This window comes from Vitis vinifera, chromosome 5, assembly GCF_030704535.1.
Source record: "Vitis vinifera cultivar Pinot Noir 40024 chromosome 5, ASM3070453v1".
In the NCBI taxonomy this organism is placed as follows: domain Eukaryota; kingdom Viridiplantae; phylum Streptophyta; class Magnoliopsida; order Vitales; family Vitaceae; genus Vitis; species Vitis vinifera.
In genome coordinates this window covers 9,901,165-9,918,982 of record NC_081809.1, presented here as the reverse complement: position 1 = coordinate 9,918,982, position 17,818 = coordinate 9,901,165, and the positions used below count along the sequence as shown (strand labels likewise).

The window sequence follows — 17,818 nt, the reverse complement described above, 5'->3', positions numbered from 1 at the left end:
GAATTAATTTATGCAAAATAAACGGGCTTTGGTGGGGGCCCCACATATATGATCTCGTGACTGATTGACCGTTTGGTTGATTTATTTTCCATGCGTGTTTGATTTATTCTGTTCCTTGACATACGTATAAGTATATGTACATATTCAATGTTCACTGATCTTGCTTCATGATAGCGCATTTGTCACTGGAGGTTCAGGTACGCACTCATTCTCATTTTGATTATTCTCTATGCATGCTCTTATTTTCATACGTGCAAGTTTGATTTGAGTATCCGCTGATTTCCTCATTGATTGCCACGTCAGCTTCAGTCTATTAGTAGAGACCCGACTTTAGGGACTTAGAGGGGTGCTACGGTTCATACCGTACCTTCCCGATAAGTAACCTGACCCCCGAACCCGATCCGGTTTTTCGCAGACCGTCTTTTCCAAAATAAGGAGTCACACTTAGGGTTTTTCTTTCTTATTTTGTTTACCCTTTTAAAAATAAAAAAACAAAAATAAGTGGCGACTCCAAGTCATTTTTCTTAATCAATAAAAATCAACTTTTTCAAATAAAAATCGAGCTCGCCATTCGAGTGGGAAACGCATCGAGCGAGCCGAAATGCGGGGTCCACACATAGGAATTTGGATTTTTTTTAAAAATGCATATTTTATGGTTGGTTATTTTCATGGTACTCTTTTATTATTAATTTTGTTTGTAATTTTCTTTCTTCTGTTTTTTCCATTATGACTATTGTTCATTTTATTAGCTATAATGTTAATATTGAAATAGTAATATCACTGTTAATATTATATTTTAATATTAAAATAAATAATACTATATAAATAAATAAATAATGATATTTATATTAATATTAAAATATTAAAATTATAAATAATAATGAATAAATAAATAAAATGAAAAAAATACAAAAGGTAAAGGTGAAATGACACAAAAAGATAAAAGAGCATTAGGGTAAAATTTAAAACTTTTAGATTACGATTGGTTCTTGGGAAAAAAAATGTTCTAAAAAATTACCTTAAATTTTAAAATTAACTTAGCCACATTTATGATTTTATATGAATAGAGAAATTATTTAGAGAAAAAAAAAAGAGAGAAAAAGAGAAAATAGTTGAATAAAACTTTCATAGCTTGTATGTAATCAACTGATGAAATAAGAGAATTACATATTATGGTAAAAGATAAATTTGTTGATATTTTTTTGATTTATTTTTAATATTATAAATCAAAATTTATATGTATAAATTTTATTACATGATATATACTTATTATTTTAAAATAAAAATAACAATTTAGATTATAAAAAGTTTATAGCCCAATTTTTATATTTGATAAGTATTAAGTTTACCCTTATTAATATTTATATTTGATAAATTTTTATTTTTATTTTAACTAAAAATAAAAATAGAGAGAAGATATTAATGAAATTTTTGCATTTATATGTCTAAGTAAAAAGTCTGAATATTCAAATTGTATTTTTGTTTATAATGGTATAATCACACTCTTAGACTTATGCAATATATAGTTTTATCATTATATAAAAAAAAAAAATTGTAATTTGAATATGTAGAATATTATGATTTTGTGATTAAAAAAATGGAAATGGTCAAAATAGAATTTAATTATAGGTTGGTAAAATAAATAAATAAATAGATAGAATAAAGGAAAAAGATGTCATATAGAATAAAGTAAAGACAAAAAATATTGGAAAGCACCAAGAAAGAAGAAAGAAATTGTTAAAAAAAATGATTTTTTTTACTTTGACTGTATTATAGAAAATAGTAAAAAAGAAAAATAAAATATAATTAAAATTAATTAGAAAATTTTACATTTCTAAATTATTTCATCTTTATATTAAATGAGTTAAATGAATTGAAAATAACATATAAAAATAAATTATTGAATTTAAATCTATTTTTTATTTATTTTTTATTTTTTAGATTCTTCCTCTCTATTAAGTGATTTATTTTTGGTTGTTTGGAAAAGAAAATCTCAAATTGATCTTATAATATTTTATGATGGATTAAATTTTTAGGAGTATGAATATTTTTAAAGTTTCCATTTTGAGTTCGATTTGCTTTAGGAAACTATTTGGTTAAGATTGCGTCTATAAATATGATATTGTAGGTAAGTTAGATATCAAAAACTGAGTGGAGAGAGAGCAAAGGTCTATCTATCAGGTTTTGGCAATCTTTCCGAACATCAATGGCGCTTCAAAGAAAGTTCTGTCCTTGTTTCCAAACACCATGGCTCCTGCTTCCTTGTGGCCCAGTAGAAGAGGAGGAACATGATGACGAAGGGGAACGCGGTATTTCCTTTTCTAATCTGGGTGAGAAAAAGAAGCAAAGAGACGTTTGTGGGGAGATTTATGAAGGTTGTTGCGTTGGGTCCTCTCATGGCTGGTTGGTGCTTTTGGACAAAACAGCAAATCTGAGTGTCTTCAATCCCTTTTTGGGTGCTCAAATTCAAGTCGGTTCTTTGAAAGAAGGTTTGGAGTTTACTGATGTTGATGCATGCACTGTTAAGGAAGATCCCAGGGCCTTTGTTCCCAAAGCTATTGTGATGTTTGATTATAAGAAGAACAAGGATGGAGTTGTCCTGATCTATGGAAGCAGGAAAAAGTTGGCTTTCTGTAGGTACAGAGATGGCAGATTCATGGACCTTGAAGGAGCCCACCAGCCTTACCACGATATCATATGCTACGATAATGTGGTTTGTGCATTATCGGATACAGGATCAGTTGAAGTTTGGGATATTAGTGGGTCTTTTCCTACTAAGATGATGGATATGGAGCCTTCCTTTCCCTTGAAAACTGCAAGCTTCGGAAGAAGTTTCAGAGATCTTTATTCCAGCCATTTTTACTTGGTGGAATCATGTGGAGAGCTTCTGTTTATCGTGAGGTTTATAGGAGAATTTGCAAATGGAGATGGGAAACCAGTTCGAGAGGCAGACCTCCTTGGTGATGAGGACATCCAACCCAAGATTTGTCCCTATAAGACGTTGTTGTTCCATGTTTACAGGCTTGACCGCTATAAGATAAAATGGGTAGAGATGGAGAGCTTGGGGGATCAAGTGGTGTTTCTAGGTGGAAACCACTCAATGTCCTTAAGGGTTGGAGATTGTCCAGGATGCGTAAAGGATTCAATTTACTTCACAGACTCTTATTGGGAAGGAGTGGATGATGATTACTCATATGGGGGTCACGACATGGGGTATTACAATTTGGGAGATAGAAGCGTGCAGCGATTCTATGACACTCACCGTTGCAAGATGAAGGACACACCCTTTTGGGTCGTTTCTAATCCGTGGTAGATGAAAGCAGGATATATTTTTTAGGTTTTCAAATAGAATTTTAATTTCCAATTATTGTTAGTACCTGAATCATGTAGGAAGTTTGTAATTTTTATTTTGGGTATTTTTTTTTCTTCATATTTGTAGTTGAGTATTGAGTAATTGTCTTCCAAATGAATTCAATTTAGAGTTTCCACCAAGTGGGTGTGCATGGTATGAATGCAAGATTCTTGAAAAAGGAAAGGTGTAGTGGATGGATTTGATTCAACTTTTGGCAATCACAATATAACATTCATGCAAGGGTTGCTATATGTTAATATATATCCGCTTACAAATAACATTTAATTTTTTTTTAATAATAATATTATTTTTTATACATTTCTAAATATAATATATTCTTGGATTTTTTTGCAAAATTTTATGACATGGCAATCACACTAATTTGGATTTTTTTTTTAAAACCAAGTGGCTCCAGTCTTTCAATCTGGATATCAAAATTAAGTGATATCAAAGAAAATAATGTTTATCTAAACAAAAATTATTTTCATTTTTTAGAGGGAAAATTATATCATTTTGAAATATTATTTTTTAATTCAATTATGATAATTTTTTAAAATTATTTTACTGGTTTGCATTTTTAGAAATAGAAAAAAAAAAAAGGAAAAAGAATCAACTATTTTTTTTAATCTACAAATAAAATGAAGCATCTATTTTTTTTCATCCAAAATTTTTTGATATAATATTTAAATTTTCTTATTAAAATTATTTTAATTAAATTATGATATTTTTTTAGAGATAAACATTATGCAAATATATTTTTATTTATTGTAAAGGTAAACATTATTTAAATTGATTAAATAAAATAATGAATAGAATGCAAGCCTATATAAATGTTGATTGGGGCATTTTAGGGAAAAAAAAGGTGGACAAATATTTCACTCTTTTATACATAATAATATAATATAAATATAGATTTTTTTTTTTTTGTAATTTTATTTCTTTCTTCTATTTTGTTATTATTACTATTATTCACTTTATTAGCCATAATGTTAATATTGAAATAGTAATAATAATGTTGATATTATATTTTAATATTAAAATAAATAATACTATATCAATAAATAATAAACAATATTTATATTAATATTAAATTATAAATAATAAAGTTAATAATAATAATAATTAGCCTAGAACTAAAATACATTTGAAAAATATTTCAATACCGGATTAATGATATTTCATCATTTTGTTTCTAAAAAATAATTAAAATATTCTCCCTTCTATTTTATTTTAGGAGTACGAATATTTTAAAAGATTCGATTTAGGTGAGTTACTATTTTGAGTTTGATTAAGTTTAGGAAACTATTTGTTTAAGATTGCCTCTATAAATATGAAAGAGAGGAGCAAAGATCTATCAAGTTTTGAATAAGAGATCTTTCCGACAATCTTTCTATATCAATGGCGCTTGAAGGAGAGTTCAGTCCTTGTTTCCAAACCCCATGGCTCATGCTTCCTTCTGGCCGAGTAGAAGAGGGGGAAGAGGATGGTGAAGGGGAAAGCGGTATCTCTTTTTTCAATCTGGCTGAGAAAATTGAGTACAGAGACGTTTGCATGTGTGGGGAGGTTTATGAAGGTTGTTGCATTGGGTCTTCTCATGGCTGGTTAGTGCTTTTGGACGAAACAGCAAATTTGAGTGTCTTCAATCCTTTTTCGGGTGCTCAAATTCAAGTTGGTTCCTTGAAAGAAGGTTTGGAGTTTACTGATGTTGATGCATACACGGTTGAGGAAGATCCCAGGGCCTTTGTTCCCAAAGCTATTGTGATGTCTGATGGTGAGAAGAACAAGGACAAGGATGGAGTTGTCCTGATATACGGAAGCAGGAAGAAGCTGGCTTTCTGTACGTATAGAGATGGTAAATTCATGGACCTTGATGGAGCTCACCAGCCTTACCATGATATCATATACTACGACAATGTGGTTTGTGCATTATCGGATACAGGGTCAGTTGAAGTTTGGGATTTTAGTGGGTCTTTTCCTACTAAGATTATGGATATGACGCCTTCCTTTCCCTTGAAAACTGCAAACTTTGGAAGAAGCTTCAAAGATCTTTATTCAAGCCATTTTTACTTGGTGGAATCATGTGGGGAGCTTTTGTTTGTGGTGAGGTTTATAGGAGAATTTGTGGATGGGGATGGGAAACCAGTTCAAGAGGCAGACCTCCTTAGTGATGAGGACACCCAACCCAAGATTTGTCCCTATAAGACGTTGTTGTTCCATGTTTACAGGCTTGACCTCCATGAGAAAAAATGGGTAGAGATGGAGAGCTTGGGGGATCAAGTAGTGTTTTTGGGTGGAAACCACTCGATGTCCTTAAGGGTTGGGGATTGTCCAGGATGCGTAAAGGATTCAATTTACTTCACAGACTCTTATTGGGAACGAGTGGACGAAGATTACTCATATGGAGGTCACGACATGGGGTATTACAACTTGAGAGATAGAAGCGTGAAGCCATTTTATGACACTCATCGTTGCAAGATGAAGCCAATACCCTTTTGGGTTGTCCCTAATTCGTGGTAGATGAATTCAAGATACTTGTGTTTTCAAGTTTTTTTGTACCCTAGAATTTAATTTCCATTTTTTTTTTTTTACCTGAATCATGTAGGAAACTTCTCATTTTGATTTGGGGTATTCTTTTTGTGCTTGACTACCGAGTAATTGTTTTTCAAATTAATTCAATGTTGAGTTTCCATGGGTTTCCTTGAAGTTGTGTGTTGACGTTACGTGTATAATCTTGCAAGATTCTTGAAAAAGGAAAGGATGCGATGGATTTGATTTACTTTTGACCGTTAACTTAATGCTTGGTTGCATTTCAAGATCGTATTTCAAAAATTTCAATATTATTATTTTATACATATTTCTAAATAGAATAGTTCCGTTGATATATTCTTGGGTTTTTTACAAATATTTTATAATATGGCAATCACAATAATTTTGATTTCTTAAAAAATCAATATTTTATAAGCAGTTGTGTAATCTAAATTCATAAAAGGAAGAGTAGATTTTTCAAGACTAATAAATGACGATTTTCTGGGCACGTATCTCGGCGTTTATCTTAGCCTCAACCAAAGGCTACATATGAAAGTCAGCATAAAGCGGATAAAAAATGAAGTAGAGAGAAACTGTAGAGCAAGCAATATCAATGCATATTTCATCAGGTAGATAATACTAATGCAAGTGGAGCAACGTACATCAAAAAACCAAAATTGCTGCAGCCACTTTCATCTGGTTTTTGTCATTCAAGTACATATTTCAAAGATGGAACCATTCTACAAAATGGGTGGCAAGGAGCGCAGGCTCATTGATGCAAGGTCACAACTTCCACGGAGTGATCCAATGTGCCAAAATTTCGATGTTTACCATCAGCTCTATTGACCAGTTGGAACCCCTGGACAGGGAGCTGGTTGATGAGAAGCGTTTCGAGTTGGCATGCCAAGCTCTTCCCTGGGACCACAAAATAAAGGAATGAGGCCTTCTGCATTCCTTCCTTTGATCGATGCGCACGGACTCTGCCTTCAAGATCATCTGTCTGTGCCACAATAACGCAAAGATGGAATTCAGCAAGTAAGAAGGGTTTTAACTTCAACAAGTTGGCACCTAATTTAACTGTAATGGAGACCAATCTCAATGCACCACATACTGGAAGCAAAAGGCTGCTCAGGCCATTACAGCCTATTACTAATTCATTTTTCCAGCATTTCCAAGAAATGTAGAAATAGAAACAAACCTTCACTTCCATGATGTGGCACTTTCATGTGCAAAGTTGCTAATAATACAAACAGAAACTAATGATGTTAAAAGGGAAATACCTCTCCAACATAAAGTTTCTTATCAGTGCTAAACAACACATACACACTTGAAGCACCAATTGTTGATGGCGGCGGCTGTTCCCCTGGCAAAATGGCCACACAGTTTATCTCTGGAAGTTTTGACGTGTTTTTCTGCTTATAGAGCTCCTTCAGCTTCTTTTGGCAAACAATGGTGACTGCACTCTCAACTTTCTTATGTAAGACTTCCATTTCATTTGTTGACTCAATTTTAGGACAAATAGTTCCCCCTGTAATTCTACTTAATTGATTATAGACTTCACCTGAAGTATTTACAGTTGTATCAAGACAAAAATGTCCCAGTTCTGTTTCATTTCTTCCTGATAACAAGTCTTTTGAATGGATTGAAAGATACAGCTCTTCTGCTCTTCGGATAATTGTTTCAGGAATTCCCTCCTTCTGAGCTGTTTCAAAGGCAAGGCTTTCTCTACAGATTCCATCTATCAACTTCCAGGTCGGTTTTGTTTTGCCATCAACATATTCAGTTCCCATTGCTTTACAAATAGCATTCTTAGTATTCAGTCCCAAGGTAAATATACCATGCAAGTGAGTGGATACAATACCCAGACAACCAATCTTATCAAGAGTTTCAACTATGCTACCAGCAATACATGTCCCCTTTGCTGTTTCTGTTCCTCGGCAGATTTCATCTATCAGCACCAGGCTTCTTGAAGTGGCTCCAGTGATTATGGATCGCATCTCTGACATTTCAATCTGAAAATCAAAATTAAGTGAACATACTGCTGGAGGCATCAAAGATTTGATGATTAAAAGTAGAAGTTTAGGGATTGATGTAAAGTAAACAATAAAAAAAAAAAAATCTAAATTAAGTAATAAAACATTATAACAGTGACCAATTTTTGAAGTGGCACACGGCATTGGCATATATTTTACTTGAGTTAAATTACAGGTCCTGGATGTGGGTGCGTGTCAGAACACCATTCAGACCCTTCAGGCTGATAGATACATTCAAGTGTTCATATCAATAAGAAAACATCCAAAGCAAAAATAATCTTGATGTGTGATGGTATGAAAGTCCACATAATTCTAAAGCTATATGAGAAAATAATAGTTTTTACTTGATTCTAGTTATCTATAATGTTTTAAGGACTGCAGAACCCAGCATGTTCATAATCTAACCGAATTCCATGAAAAAAAGTAGGCACAGGTTCAAAGTAGCTGACACATTTTCCGCAACTATACACATGTCACATAATGTCCATACAGTCAACAAAGTTAAGGGTACAGATAGAAAGTTATGTGCATTGTGATACAATGGTCTTGGCATTCTTCAGAATGACACAGGGCAACAATGTCTACTGGCAGAAGGGACAAGGGTTCCGAAGACCATCTTGAGGAACAGGTGAAGAAGCTAGTTAAGGATATTCATGTTTGTCGCACTAATGAATTAGTGTAGCAACAGAGGAAGGTTAGGTTGAATTGGACTGCAGGCAAACACAAGCCAATTCCAGCCTTAGTTTAAGTTCACATTTCAAACCAACTTGGGGTCAATCCAGTCAGATGGGTAATTACGTTCTTTGAATTTCTTAGTATAGATGGGTAATTAAATTCGTTTTTGTATTTCTTAGTACCTCCAGTATATCATTGTTTAATAAAATATACCATAACATCTTGTTGCGTAAAACATGTTGAACAGATGGGATGAAGTAAGTTGTAAGATACAAAGGCTTGCAATAATTTGAAAAGAAAATCATTATAACTGATTACAATTTCTCAATATAATTGTAAAAATTATATAACAGAAGTGCTATACCAACAACAAACCTCAGGAGGTGTCTAATATCTTACAAACAAAACTCAGGAGATGTTATGCTGTTTCAAGCAGTCCGAGAGATCAGCAAGATACTAAAAAAGACTCTCAAACCATTGAGCTCTCTGATATTTTTCAAAAACAAAACTCAGGAGCTGTCATGCTAATTCAAGAACTCCTAGAAGTCAGCAAGATATTAAAACTTCAAGGGAAATTAAATATATGCATAGATTTGTGTGTGTGTGCAAGTGTGCTTGTGTGTGTTGGAGCCAGAAGGATAGGCATACATTCCTGCAAAGCAGTCTGGACTATCATCATAAACAGTTAATTTGTAGCATAAATGCCATGAAGCAATACCACACCTGAAATGAACTTTTTCCATCAGCTGGGCTATCATAAGATTTCATGTGAAGCATAATAGAATCAAAATGAGGAATCAAGGCCGATTCTGCAGGCACCATAAATCCACATATTCCAAGTAATGCGGCTGCACAAATTGATCGAAGCAAACTTGATTTACCACCCCCATTAGGTCCTGTCAAAAGAAACAATGATTTCATATCAACTGTATTATGCACAGCACTGCCTTGTGCCACGTCCAACCAATATGGTGATAAACCAGTTATCTTCATCCAATTAGCTCCATCCAGAGGTTCCATGTCCTGCATTGGACATGCCAGGATGTCACAGATATATAAAAATAGAATTATGATATAATCTCTCTCTCGCTATGAATAATTCTGTTAATGTCTGTGTGTGATGCATGATAATAGAATGATGATATAATCGTTATTTGTTAAAAAGGATTATATTAAGTCTCTCTTATCATTATTGGTTAATATATGTGTTTGTATTAATGTATATGTAAGTCTACATGCATTTTTTATGTGGCTCTCTCAATAATTTTGTTAATAAGCGTATCTTTTCACTTGCATGTATGTGTGATGTGTGAAAAGAGATGATGATGATAATCATTTTTTGTTAATATTTATCTATGTTAGTGCACATGAATGTTTATGTGAGGTTTTGAATGTAAAATAATAGATTGACAGCACAATCATTATATGTTAATATGTGTGTATTTTAGCATAGTTTGAATGTATTGTTAGGATATAGCCCTTAAAAGCATGACATGATATAACAGGTTTGGAATTCATTATTAATTTAATGATACTTCAAGTTCACTTTTATTTATCCTTATTTCATGCATTATACTTTATGAGCATTTTGGACTAACATCTCTTGCATTGTACATGACTTAAGTGTATTAAGAGTTGGACATAAGATTTAAGTCATGCGTACCTTACAAGTATATGATTTGTTCACATCCAATTTGTGGACTTAGGTAATCCATTAGAAGCTGTAATGCACCACCTTCTATTGGAGGGATGACTGGTCTTGACCATTGGAATAAGGTTCCCTTGGAGAGTGTACTAGTGTATATGGTTACACATTAGATAAGGCTTATGGTGAGTCATGATATAAGGCTATCGAGTAGTCATGACTTTGCCAAGCTACTACACTGTATTGTCTCTTAGCGAGAGAATATTGAGGTCATGTCAAAGTTAATAGTGACTTTGACCTATGAGTGAGATTGTAAGATGATTATATATTCCATATGGTTGAGTCACTATTAACGAAAGCTAGTAGCAATAGGTATTTTCAATATAGGTACCATGATATCTTATGGACTTTGAGACAGTGTGTCCCCTTGGATGATCCTAAGGACATGTGATCATGAAATCTATGGATTCACAGTAATTCCTTAACGAAATTTGGCATATGTTCTTAGTAAATTAGAGTATGTCATTTGATCACATAATAAGAGGATATATAACTTAAGGATATTGAAGGTAGTCTTGAAAGACTGATAGTTTTTACCTTGTTAGATTATGAACGACTAATTCATGAGGAGACCATATACGGTGGATAATAGGTTATGAACTTAAGCACTTGGTGTCACTCAACAATATACATAGGGTATTGGAATGTAGTTGACTCTTTGTAATAGGATATCGAGTCAACTTCAAAATTGGATTTTGAGGGAGTCAATACTGTTCTATGAGTCCTAATGGTCCCCTGCTCGAGCTCATATTCTTTGATGACATGGTTTATGAGGGTTGGATGAGTTTTTAATTCACTTGTGTTTTGGTAATTATACAAGGTTGCACAGGGGTAAATGAGTGATATCTTTAGACTGAGCTAATTGATTAATTGGAGTCTTGTTGGATTAATTAATCAATTAGCAACCTTTTTAGGCTAGATTAAGTGACCCAAGCCCATGATGGACTCAAGTCACTTAAGTCCAATAGGAAGCCTATAAATACCCCTCTTAGGGCTTCAGTCCTTGTCACTCTCTCCTTCCAGTCCTGAGAGAGAGCCCTAGCCTCCAACCCTAAGATCTCCGCCATCTCAATGCCTAGACCCAAGGAGTCATTAGGTGGATAATTGTTGAGTTTACGAGATCATCTGCAGATTTGGAGTATTCTACTTCGATAAGAATCGATCCGGTGACTCCGGATCGCAGATATGACACCTTTTCTAGATCTTTGGTGTGTTTTTGGTTTTTGAATACCAAAGTTTTTCGTTGTGCTTAGATCTAGAGAAGCTTAGGATATGATTTCATGCACCCTAATGATCCAAGGCTTGGGAATTGAGCAATCCAAGATTTCCCAACATGTATATGTTCAATGTTCATTCTATGCATACCCGTGCATGTGCTAGAATTTGTCCATTATAAAAGATAAGCTTGTCTGTGTCTATGTACCTGTGTGCTTGTGTCTTTGTTAATGTGTGTATTTTAGCAAATTCAAATTATAAAAGATATGCTTATATATCCAAATAGATAAAATTGCTTTGAAGTGAATCAACTCTGAAAATAATACTCTTCTTTTGCCCTTTTTTTTTGGTTTGTTTGTGTCAATAGCTGATGATGAAAATCCACATAAAACCACTTCAACATAATATTTTTCCCCTAATCAAAATTCGTCTGAGATGACAGATTCTTGGCCAGAGGCAATCAATGAATTATAAATTATTTTGAGTATGACTTCTCTATGAGTGTTCATAGGCCAGAGAAGGAATTTTACAAAAGTCCTGTGGGATGCATTTCAGTAAATGCATCACAGAGGGTAATTCTACGGATATAATCTCTTAAGTCAGACACAGTTTCTGAACCTTTGGTAATGGGGCACATGGCTGAGGCTGGAGGACTGTTTTGATGCAAGGGATGGGATATGGATAGTTAAAAAGAGATTGATCAGGAAGCTGACACCCTAACTAAGAGGTGGCCTACTACTTTGGAAAATTCTTGGCAAGCTGTTTCTTTCTGTTTCCAAATTGTTCACCATTCTGCTTCTTGGTTACAGTTCTTTTCTTCTTATTGCACAGAGAAAGCTCTGATTCCATTCCTTATGCAGTTACACTTAAAATGACATGATTAATACATAAATCAGCAAAATATGCCTTCCATCACAAATGAGATGGAGTTCCACTATAATGACATGAAAAGTTCAAGGATGGAGAATATTGACACAAAACACAAGCTCCAGGATGTACACCTCAACTCAAGCCGCTAACAGCTGTTTCCCTATCTTCCTCAAATCTCTGTAAACCTTAGAAAACAGCACAGGCATCTCATCTCATGAGTTTTCCCTTAAAGGCCCAGAATACATATACAACAATTCTCATCTTTCTCTATAGGAATTATATCCTACAGAAGAGATTCAGATAAAATAGAAACAAAACCAAAACAGGAATTTGAGACATATCCCAACAATTCTTCTGAGTAAAATCTCCAGTTTCTCATCAATATGTCATGCAAGTGCATATTCTCCCATCAATGTATAAATTCTCCAAGAAAAGGATATCAATGCATGATATTTTCTTCCTGAATTTTATCTGTAGAATTAAAAAAATTCAAATTGCTACTGTCACAAAGCACAAGCAGAAGTTGTCCTATTGTTCATTTTTCATAAAATGTAATAATAATGTTGTTAAATGACCAACAGATTTTACCAACACCAATGAATTTGGGTGTAGATCAAACCCACAGTCCAAATTCAGCATGGGCCAGTATCAAACTAAAAGAGCCAGACCCATATTTGGGCTAACACACAAAACACTTTCACCTCATTTATGTTATGATCATTGAGACAAAAAAAGATGAATCACAAGCAACAATCAATTGTATATAGAAAGAAATAAGTTAAAAAAACATTAGTGCAAACAACTCCAGCATATAGAAAGTTCAAGTTCAAGACTGGAATGAATCAGATAATCTTCATTAGACCATAAAATGACTTGTTAAACAGTACCTTAGACCTATGCAACTCTACAAGAGAGGGGAAAACCCATTTCCTTCTTCTCCCTTCACTGTAAAAAGACAACAAAATAAAAATAAAAATTGATCAGTTGATGGAACATTACAGAAAGAGTAGGAACTCAAACGTGACATTAAATCATGTATAAATATTTTATAACATGCACATGTCAGACAATGTAACCATAACATTAGAACAGAAAGGTAAGGACATGAAAGTATGGAACATAATAGAACAGAGCAAAAACATTAGTCAAGAGATTTATAGACACAAAACTTCATAGGGGTATCCCATTAATGTTTTGGTTTTCTGTTCCAACTTTGTTGTTTTTTTTTTTTTTTTTAATTCCTTTGCTGGATGAACCCAACAAAGAAGAAGGATGATGCAACAGGCAGATATTTCCACTTATGCAAATTCAATAATTAAGACAATGGTTAAATTGCATGGGCATGAAAGAGTTTTCTTTTCATCTTCAAGTCCAAAATACAAGCTATATGAATAGTGTAACTGCATGGGAAAAAGGAATACTTGATGACAAAAGTGGTGGCTCCCATCTGTACTTCTATAGAGGAGGAATAGGATGTGCAGATTAGAAACTATCTTGGATTATAAGAGGATCAGTTTAGAGAGCAGGTCGGGTTGCTTCTAACATTGATATAAACCCTAGGCAACAAAATTTATTTTCTCAAATCTTGGTTATAAGACAACCAGTTCAGGAGTGGCTTGGGTCACTTCTATCATTGATATAACCCTTAACTTAAGTTGATGGTAGACCCAACCCAATCTGAACTCATTTACAACCTTATTAAAAAAAATTTACTTTAGCATTCTAATTCCTTTAATTAATTCATTGAACACACTTATACCCCTATGGCCTAAATCCACTTAGATCCCCCTCTTCCCAATAACTGCATTTACATCCCATCTCTTAGATTGCTAGCCTCACAAGGACCCCTTCCAGAAAAACCATTGTTTGTTTTGCCAAGGGAAATGGGTGCTGTCGTTTAAAAAAAATAAAAAAAGCAAAACTAGCCTCTATCACTCTTTTCCTTCCCCATTTCTCTATGATAATGATAATTATTATAATTATACATTTATGTGTGTGTGTGTCAGAGCTCCAACCTTCATGAAATTCTTCTTCCCTGTCTTCATTTTTTTATTGTTTATTTTTAGATGTCATGGCTGCTTCTGTTTTCCTGTTTTAGTAATTCCTTTTTTATTTAGAAAGGGGAGCAGAAGGGAAAAGAAAGAGTATTTTGGATATTTTGTGTTTTGATTAACTGTGTTAAAGTTGAGGGGGTGCGTAAAGGAAGCTTTTTATGAGGAGGTAGTCTATGTGCATTAGGCCCAAATAGCAGGATTTGAAGAAAATTTACCGTTAAGAGAGAACAAGAAAACATAAATGGTGCCATTGCAAATTGAGGAACATTTCCAGAGTTGTTAAATAAACCATAGCACCATGATAGCAAGATCCTGAATTACTACAGATTAAAAAATCTATATTGCAATTGCTAAATAGATGATTTCAATGAGCGTATGTTCAACCTCACATGAGCAAATAATGCCTTTGCAATGACAAGCAACATGGAAGCAAAGATAAGGATGTTAATTTTAGTTTGTAACTCCGCAGAAAGTCCCCTCAACAATTCCAAGACCCTTGCTTTTGCCTTGTCCCCAGCCTCATGGTACCTGAAACAGAGACAAACATCAATGATCACAACAAATCAAATACCAAACACCAAAAATCAAGGGAGTAAATGGTATGAAAATAAGAACTGTTTTCTGTTCTAAAAACAAAAAAAAAATGAAAATGAAACACGAAATGGTTGGTACCATGTCTCCAAAATTTGTTTTCATAAAGATTTCCTGAAAATGGGTCATTTGGGAAACTTTAAATGATTGTTCTGGCGATTTAAAAAATGCAAGTACTTCAACAATTGAAAATAATGACAAGCTTTTTGACATCTTCATCTTCAACGTTTAAAAATTGTCTTTATTTCCACCACCAAAAAAGTCTAAGCATTCTAGATAAGAGGATCATCCACACAACTTTTATGGCCTTGGCAAAAAAAGAAATCACACCTTGTTAGTGCATCCTCCACCTTCACTGTGGTAAACCATTCCAATCCAACCTTTCTACCTTTTGAATCTATAGCAGGTCTAAGCTGCTTAATTTGTTCTTCCCCTGGAGTACCTGCCCATGCAACTGGTGCAAAACGTTTTCCCTTGAACCAAACAGCTTCATGCTCTCGAGCATATACAACTTCTCCTTTTGGACCTCCAAGTGGGGCTGTGGTAGCTTTTATTCTTGAAATAATAGGTAGAAAATCTTCGGAGATCTAGAAGAGTGTTAAACTTCCATATATATTAACACAGAGATAGGATGCATATGCCATAAAGAACCATAGTTTTACAACATAAAATTTTGAGAAATTAAGCATTAACAATAAAAGATATAAGCCACTTTTATTTTAGCAGGAAATCAAAATGTATCAACAAACAACATTGATAATCTCCTCCAAAAGCTTTCAAAGGAGCATATCACTTGAAAGTATGCAAGTGAGCCCACTTCAAATGACCACCTTTCTGCTAGTAAGTCAATCAATGCATTCTGGCTTTCACCTTCACGATAAATTAACACAAACTAAGGCCAACAAGGAGGGTGTTCAACTTTGACATTATTAAGATGATATGGCCTTCATGATCGCACAAGTACCTTGGACCAAGTTTACTGGAATTACCAAGTTGGAGACCATCAAAACTAAGCTTGAGAACACCATATGAGGGGGAGGGGTCCAAGTGAAATGAAAGTTGTGCAGAGCATGCACCAGAGATGAAATTTCATTCCAAAACCCAAGAAAGGAACTTCTTTAAATGAATAAATAAATAAATAGAGAGGCATAAATAGAGACTGAGTTAAAGTTATTATACTTGACTTCTATCGGAAATTGTCTTTTACCTTTTTTTTTTTTCGTTTGCAGTACTCAAGACTCTTTGATCCTATGACACATAATATGCTAAAGAACATGCAGTACAAATAATATGGATGACCTTGAAGGAGACGTGAGTCCATTATAGTAAAGCAGCAAGGTACCTAATCATGACAGGAAAAGTTGAGTCCTGGAGACTTACAGCTAAAGATAATGCCTCAGCTGCTCTTTCCACTTCAGCAAATGCTTCTTCTACATGGATCCTCTTCACACGACCCTTCCAAGGAGATTCCATGTCCTCAAAAAAGTCATTTGGAATGATAGGATGGTAACTTATCTTTTGATCATTTTCACCATCAAGAAAGATCATTTTACCAATTCTAGCTGAAATCCATTCACATTCGTTCACCTGGGAGAAAACAAGGGCATACAAATTTTATAAATGGATGATCGAACCTGGAAAATAAATTAACAGAAGCAATCAAATATATGATTAGCTAAACTTTTATTGCCATAATCCTGAAACATGTTAAAAATTGATTCCAACAATGGCAACATCAAGTTCTATATCCTAGCAAACTTTAGAATTACCACTATTAAACATTGAAGGTAATGCTATTATGACATAAATAACAAACCCAAGTTGTTCTCCTTTGGTAACATTCAGGAATTTTACTGTTCACAGTAACCAAATGTTACGTTTCCCTATAACAATATAACCATAAGTCCATCAATTTCACACTTGCCAATTATCAGACACAAAATAACTCTCAATATCCACATTGCATAATAACACAAATACCTATCTTGATATCACTCAATCAATTCCAAAAGAAGAAGAAGAAAAATCAACACTGTCATAAATCCTCAAAATCAACTTACCAAACCACCAACACTGAATAATTTGTAAAACTTAAAGAGGAAGATTTTCATTAAAAAAAAAAAATGGTACCTACCTAGGGCATGAATGACATCAAGCATGAGAACCTTAGCTTTCCTTTTGTTTCCCCCTATTTGGCAAGCCTCCCTTCTTCTGAATGTTTCAATCTTGTTACTTCTTTTTCTGTGGTAACTTTCTCTCTATATTGCCTCTTTCTTAGAGTTGCAAGAGATACTCTCTATTCTCCTTTCTTATAGTATACTTGCAAGAGGCATCTTCTTTCTAAGAGTGAAAATTTTGTAGGAGAAATCTTTAATTCCTTCTCTTATTTTCCTATCCTACACCAATATCTTGTAAATTTGTATGGGTAAAAAAAAACAGTATTTATGAAAATCCAAGGTTGAGAGAAATATTTTTAAAATGTTGAGGGGCCATAGCCTCCCTTAGCCCCTTATCATGTCTGCCACTGCAGGGAAGGAACTATATGGGGATAAAGAACACTACTATGGAGCAAAGAAGAAATAAAAACAAAATAGTGATTTTGATATAATGAAGAACTGTTGAAAATGCTTAGATTGAATAAAAAGGTAAAAAAAGGAACTCATGTTATGAATGCAAAGTATCAATCATCAACTCAAAAGCAGCTCCCAAACAAACTTACAAAACACTATAAACACCAATTCAAGAGAACTAAAAATATAAAATTAAAATAGAAAAAAAAAAGAAAAAAAAAAATACA

The 17,818-nt window shown here is 33.8% G+C and overlaps 3 protein-coding genes across 4 annotated transcripts in view; 2 read left to right on the top strand and 1 right to left on the bottom strand.

The window, feature by feature from the left end:
- The first annotated feature begins 2,166 nt into the window (after positions 1-2,166).
- On the top strand, positions 2,167-3,400 carry LOC104879314 (F-box protein At2g26160-like). The gene has a single exon (XM_010651890.2). It carries the CDS (start codon positions 2,207-2,209, stop codon positions 3,311-3,313), a length of 1,107 nt encoding a protein of 368 aa, XP_010650192.1. The 5' UTR covers positions 2,167-2,206; the 3' UTR covers positions 3,314-3,400.
- A 1,350-nt stretch (positions 3,401-4,750) lies between these two features.
- LOC104879313 (F-box protein SKIP23-like) lies at positions 4,751-5,869 on the top strand. The gene has a single exon (XM_010651889.3). It carries the CDS (start codon positions 4,751-4,753, stop codon positions 5,867-5,869), a length of 1,119 nt encoding a protein of 372 aa, XP_010650191.1.
- Positions 5,870-6,472: 603 nt separating this feature from the next.
- The window catches only part of LOC100266612 (DNA mismatch repair protein MSH1, mitochondrial), a 78,558-nt gene continuing 67,212 nt past the window's right edge, over positions 6,473-17,818 (bottom strand). For both annotated transcript variants that reach the window (XM_002282220.5, XM_010651864.2), the window contains exons 16-22: positions 16,402-16,608; positions 15,352-15,608; positions 14,815-14,958; positions 13,264-13,321; positions 9,310-9,609; positions 7,159-7,890; positions 6,473-6,878 (exon numbers count right to left, since the gene is read on the bottom strand). In XM_002282220.5, coding sequence (XP_002282256.1) covers positions 6,648-6,878; positions 7,159-7,890; positions 9,310-9,609; positions 13,264-13,321; positions 14,815-14,958; positions 15,352-15,608; positions 16,402-16,608 — 1,929 coding nt within the window. In that variant the 3' untranslated portion in view covers positions 6,473-6,647. The remainder of the gene's footprint in view (positions 6,879-7,158; positions 7,891-9,309; positions 9,610-13,263; positions 13,322-14,814; positions 14,959-15,351; positions 15,609-16,401; positions 16,609-17,818) is intronic.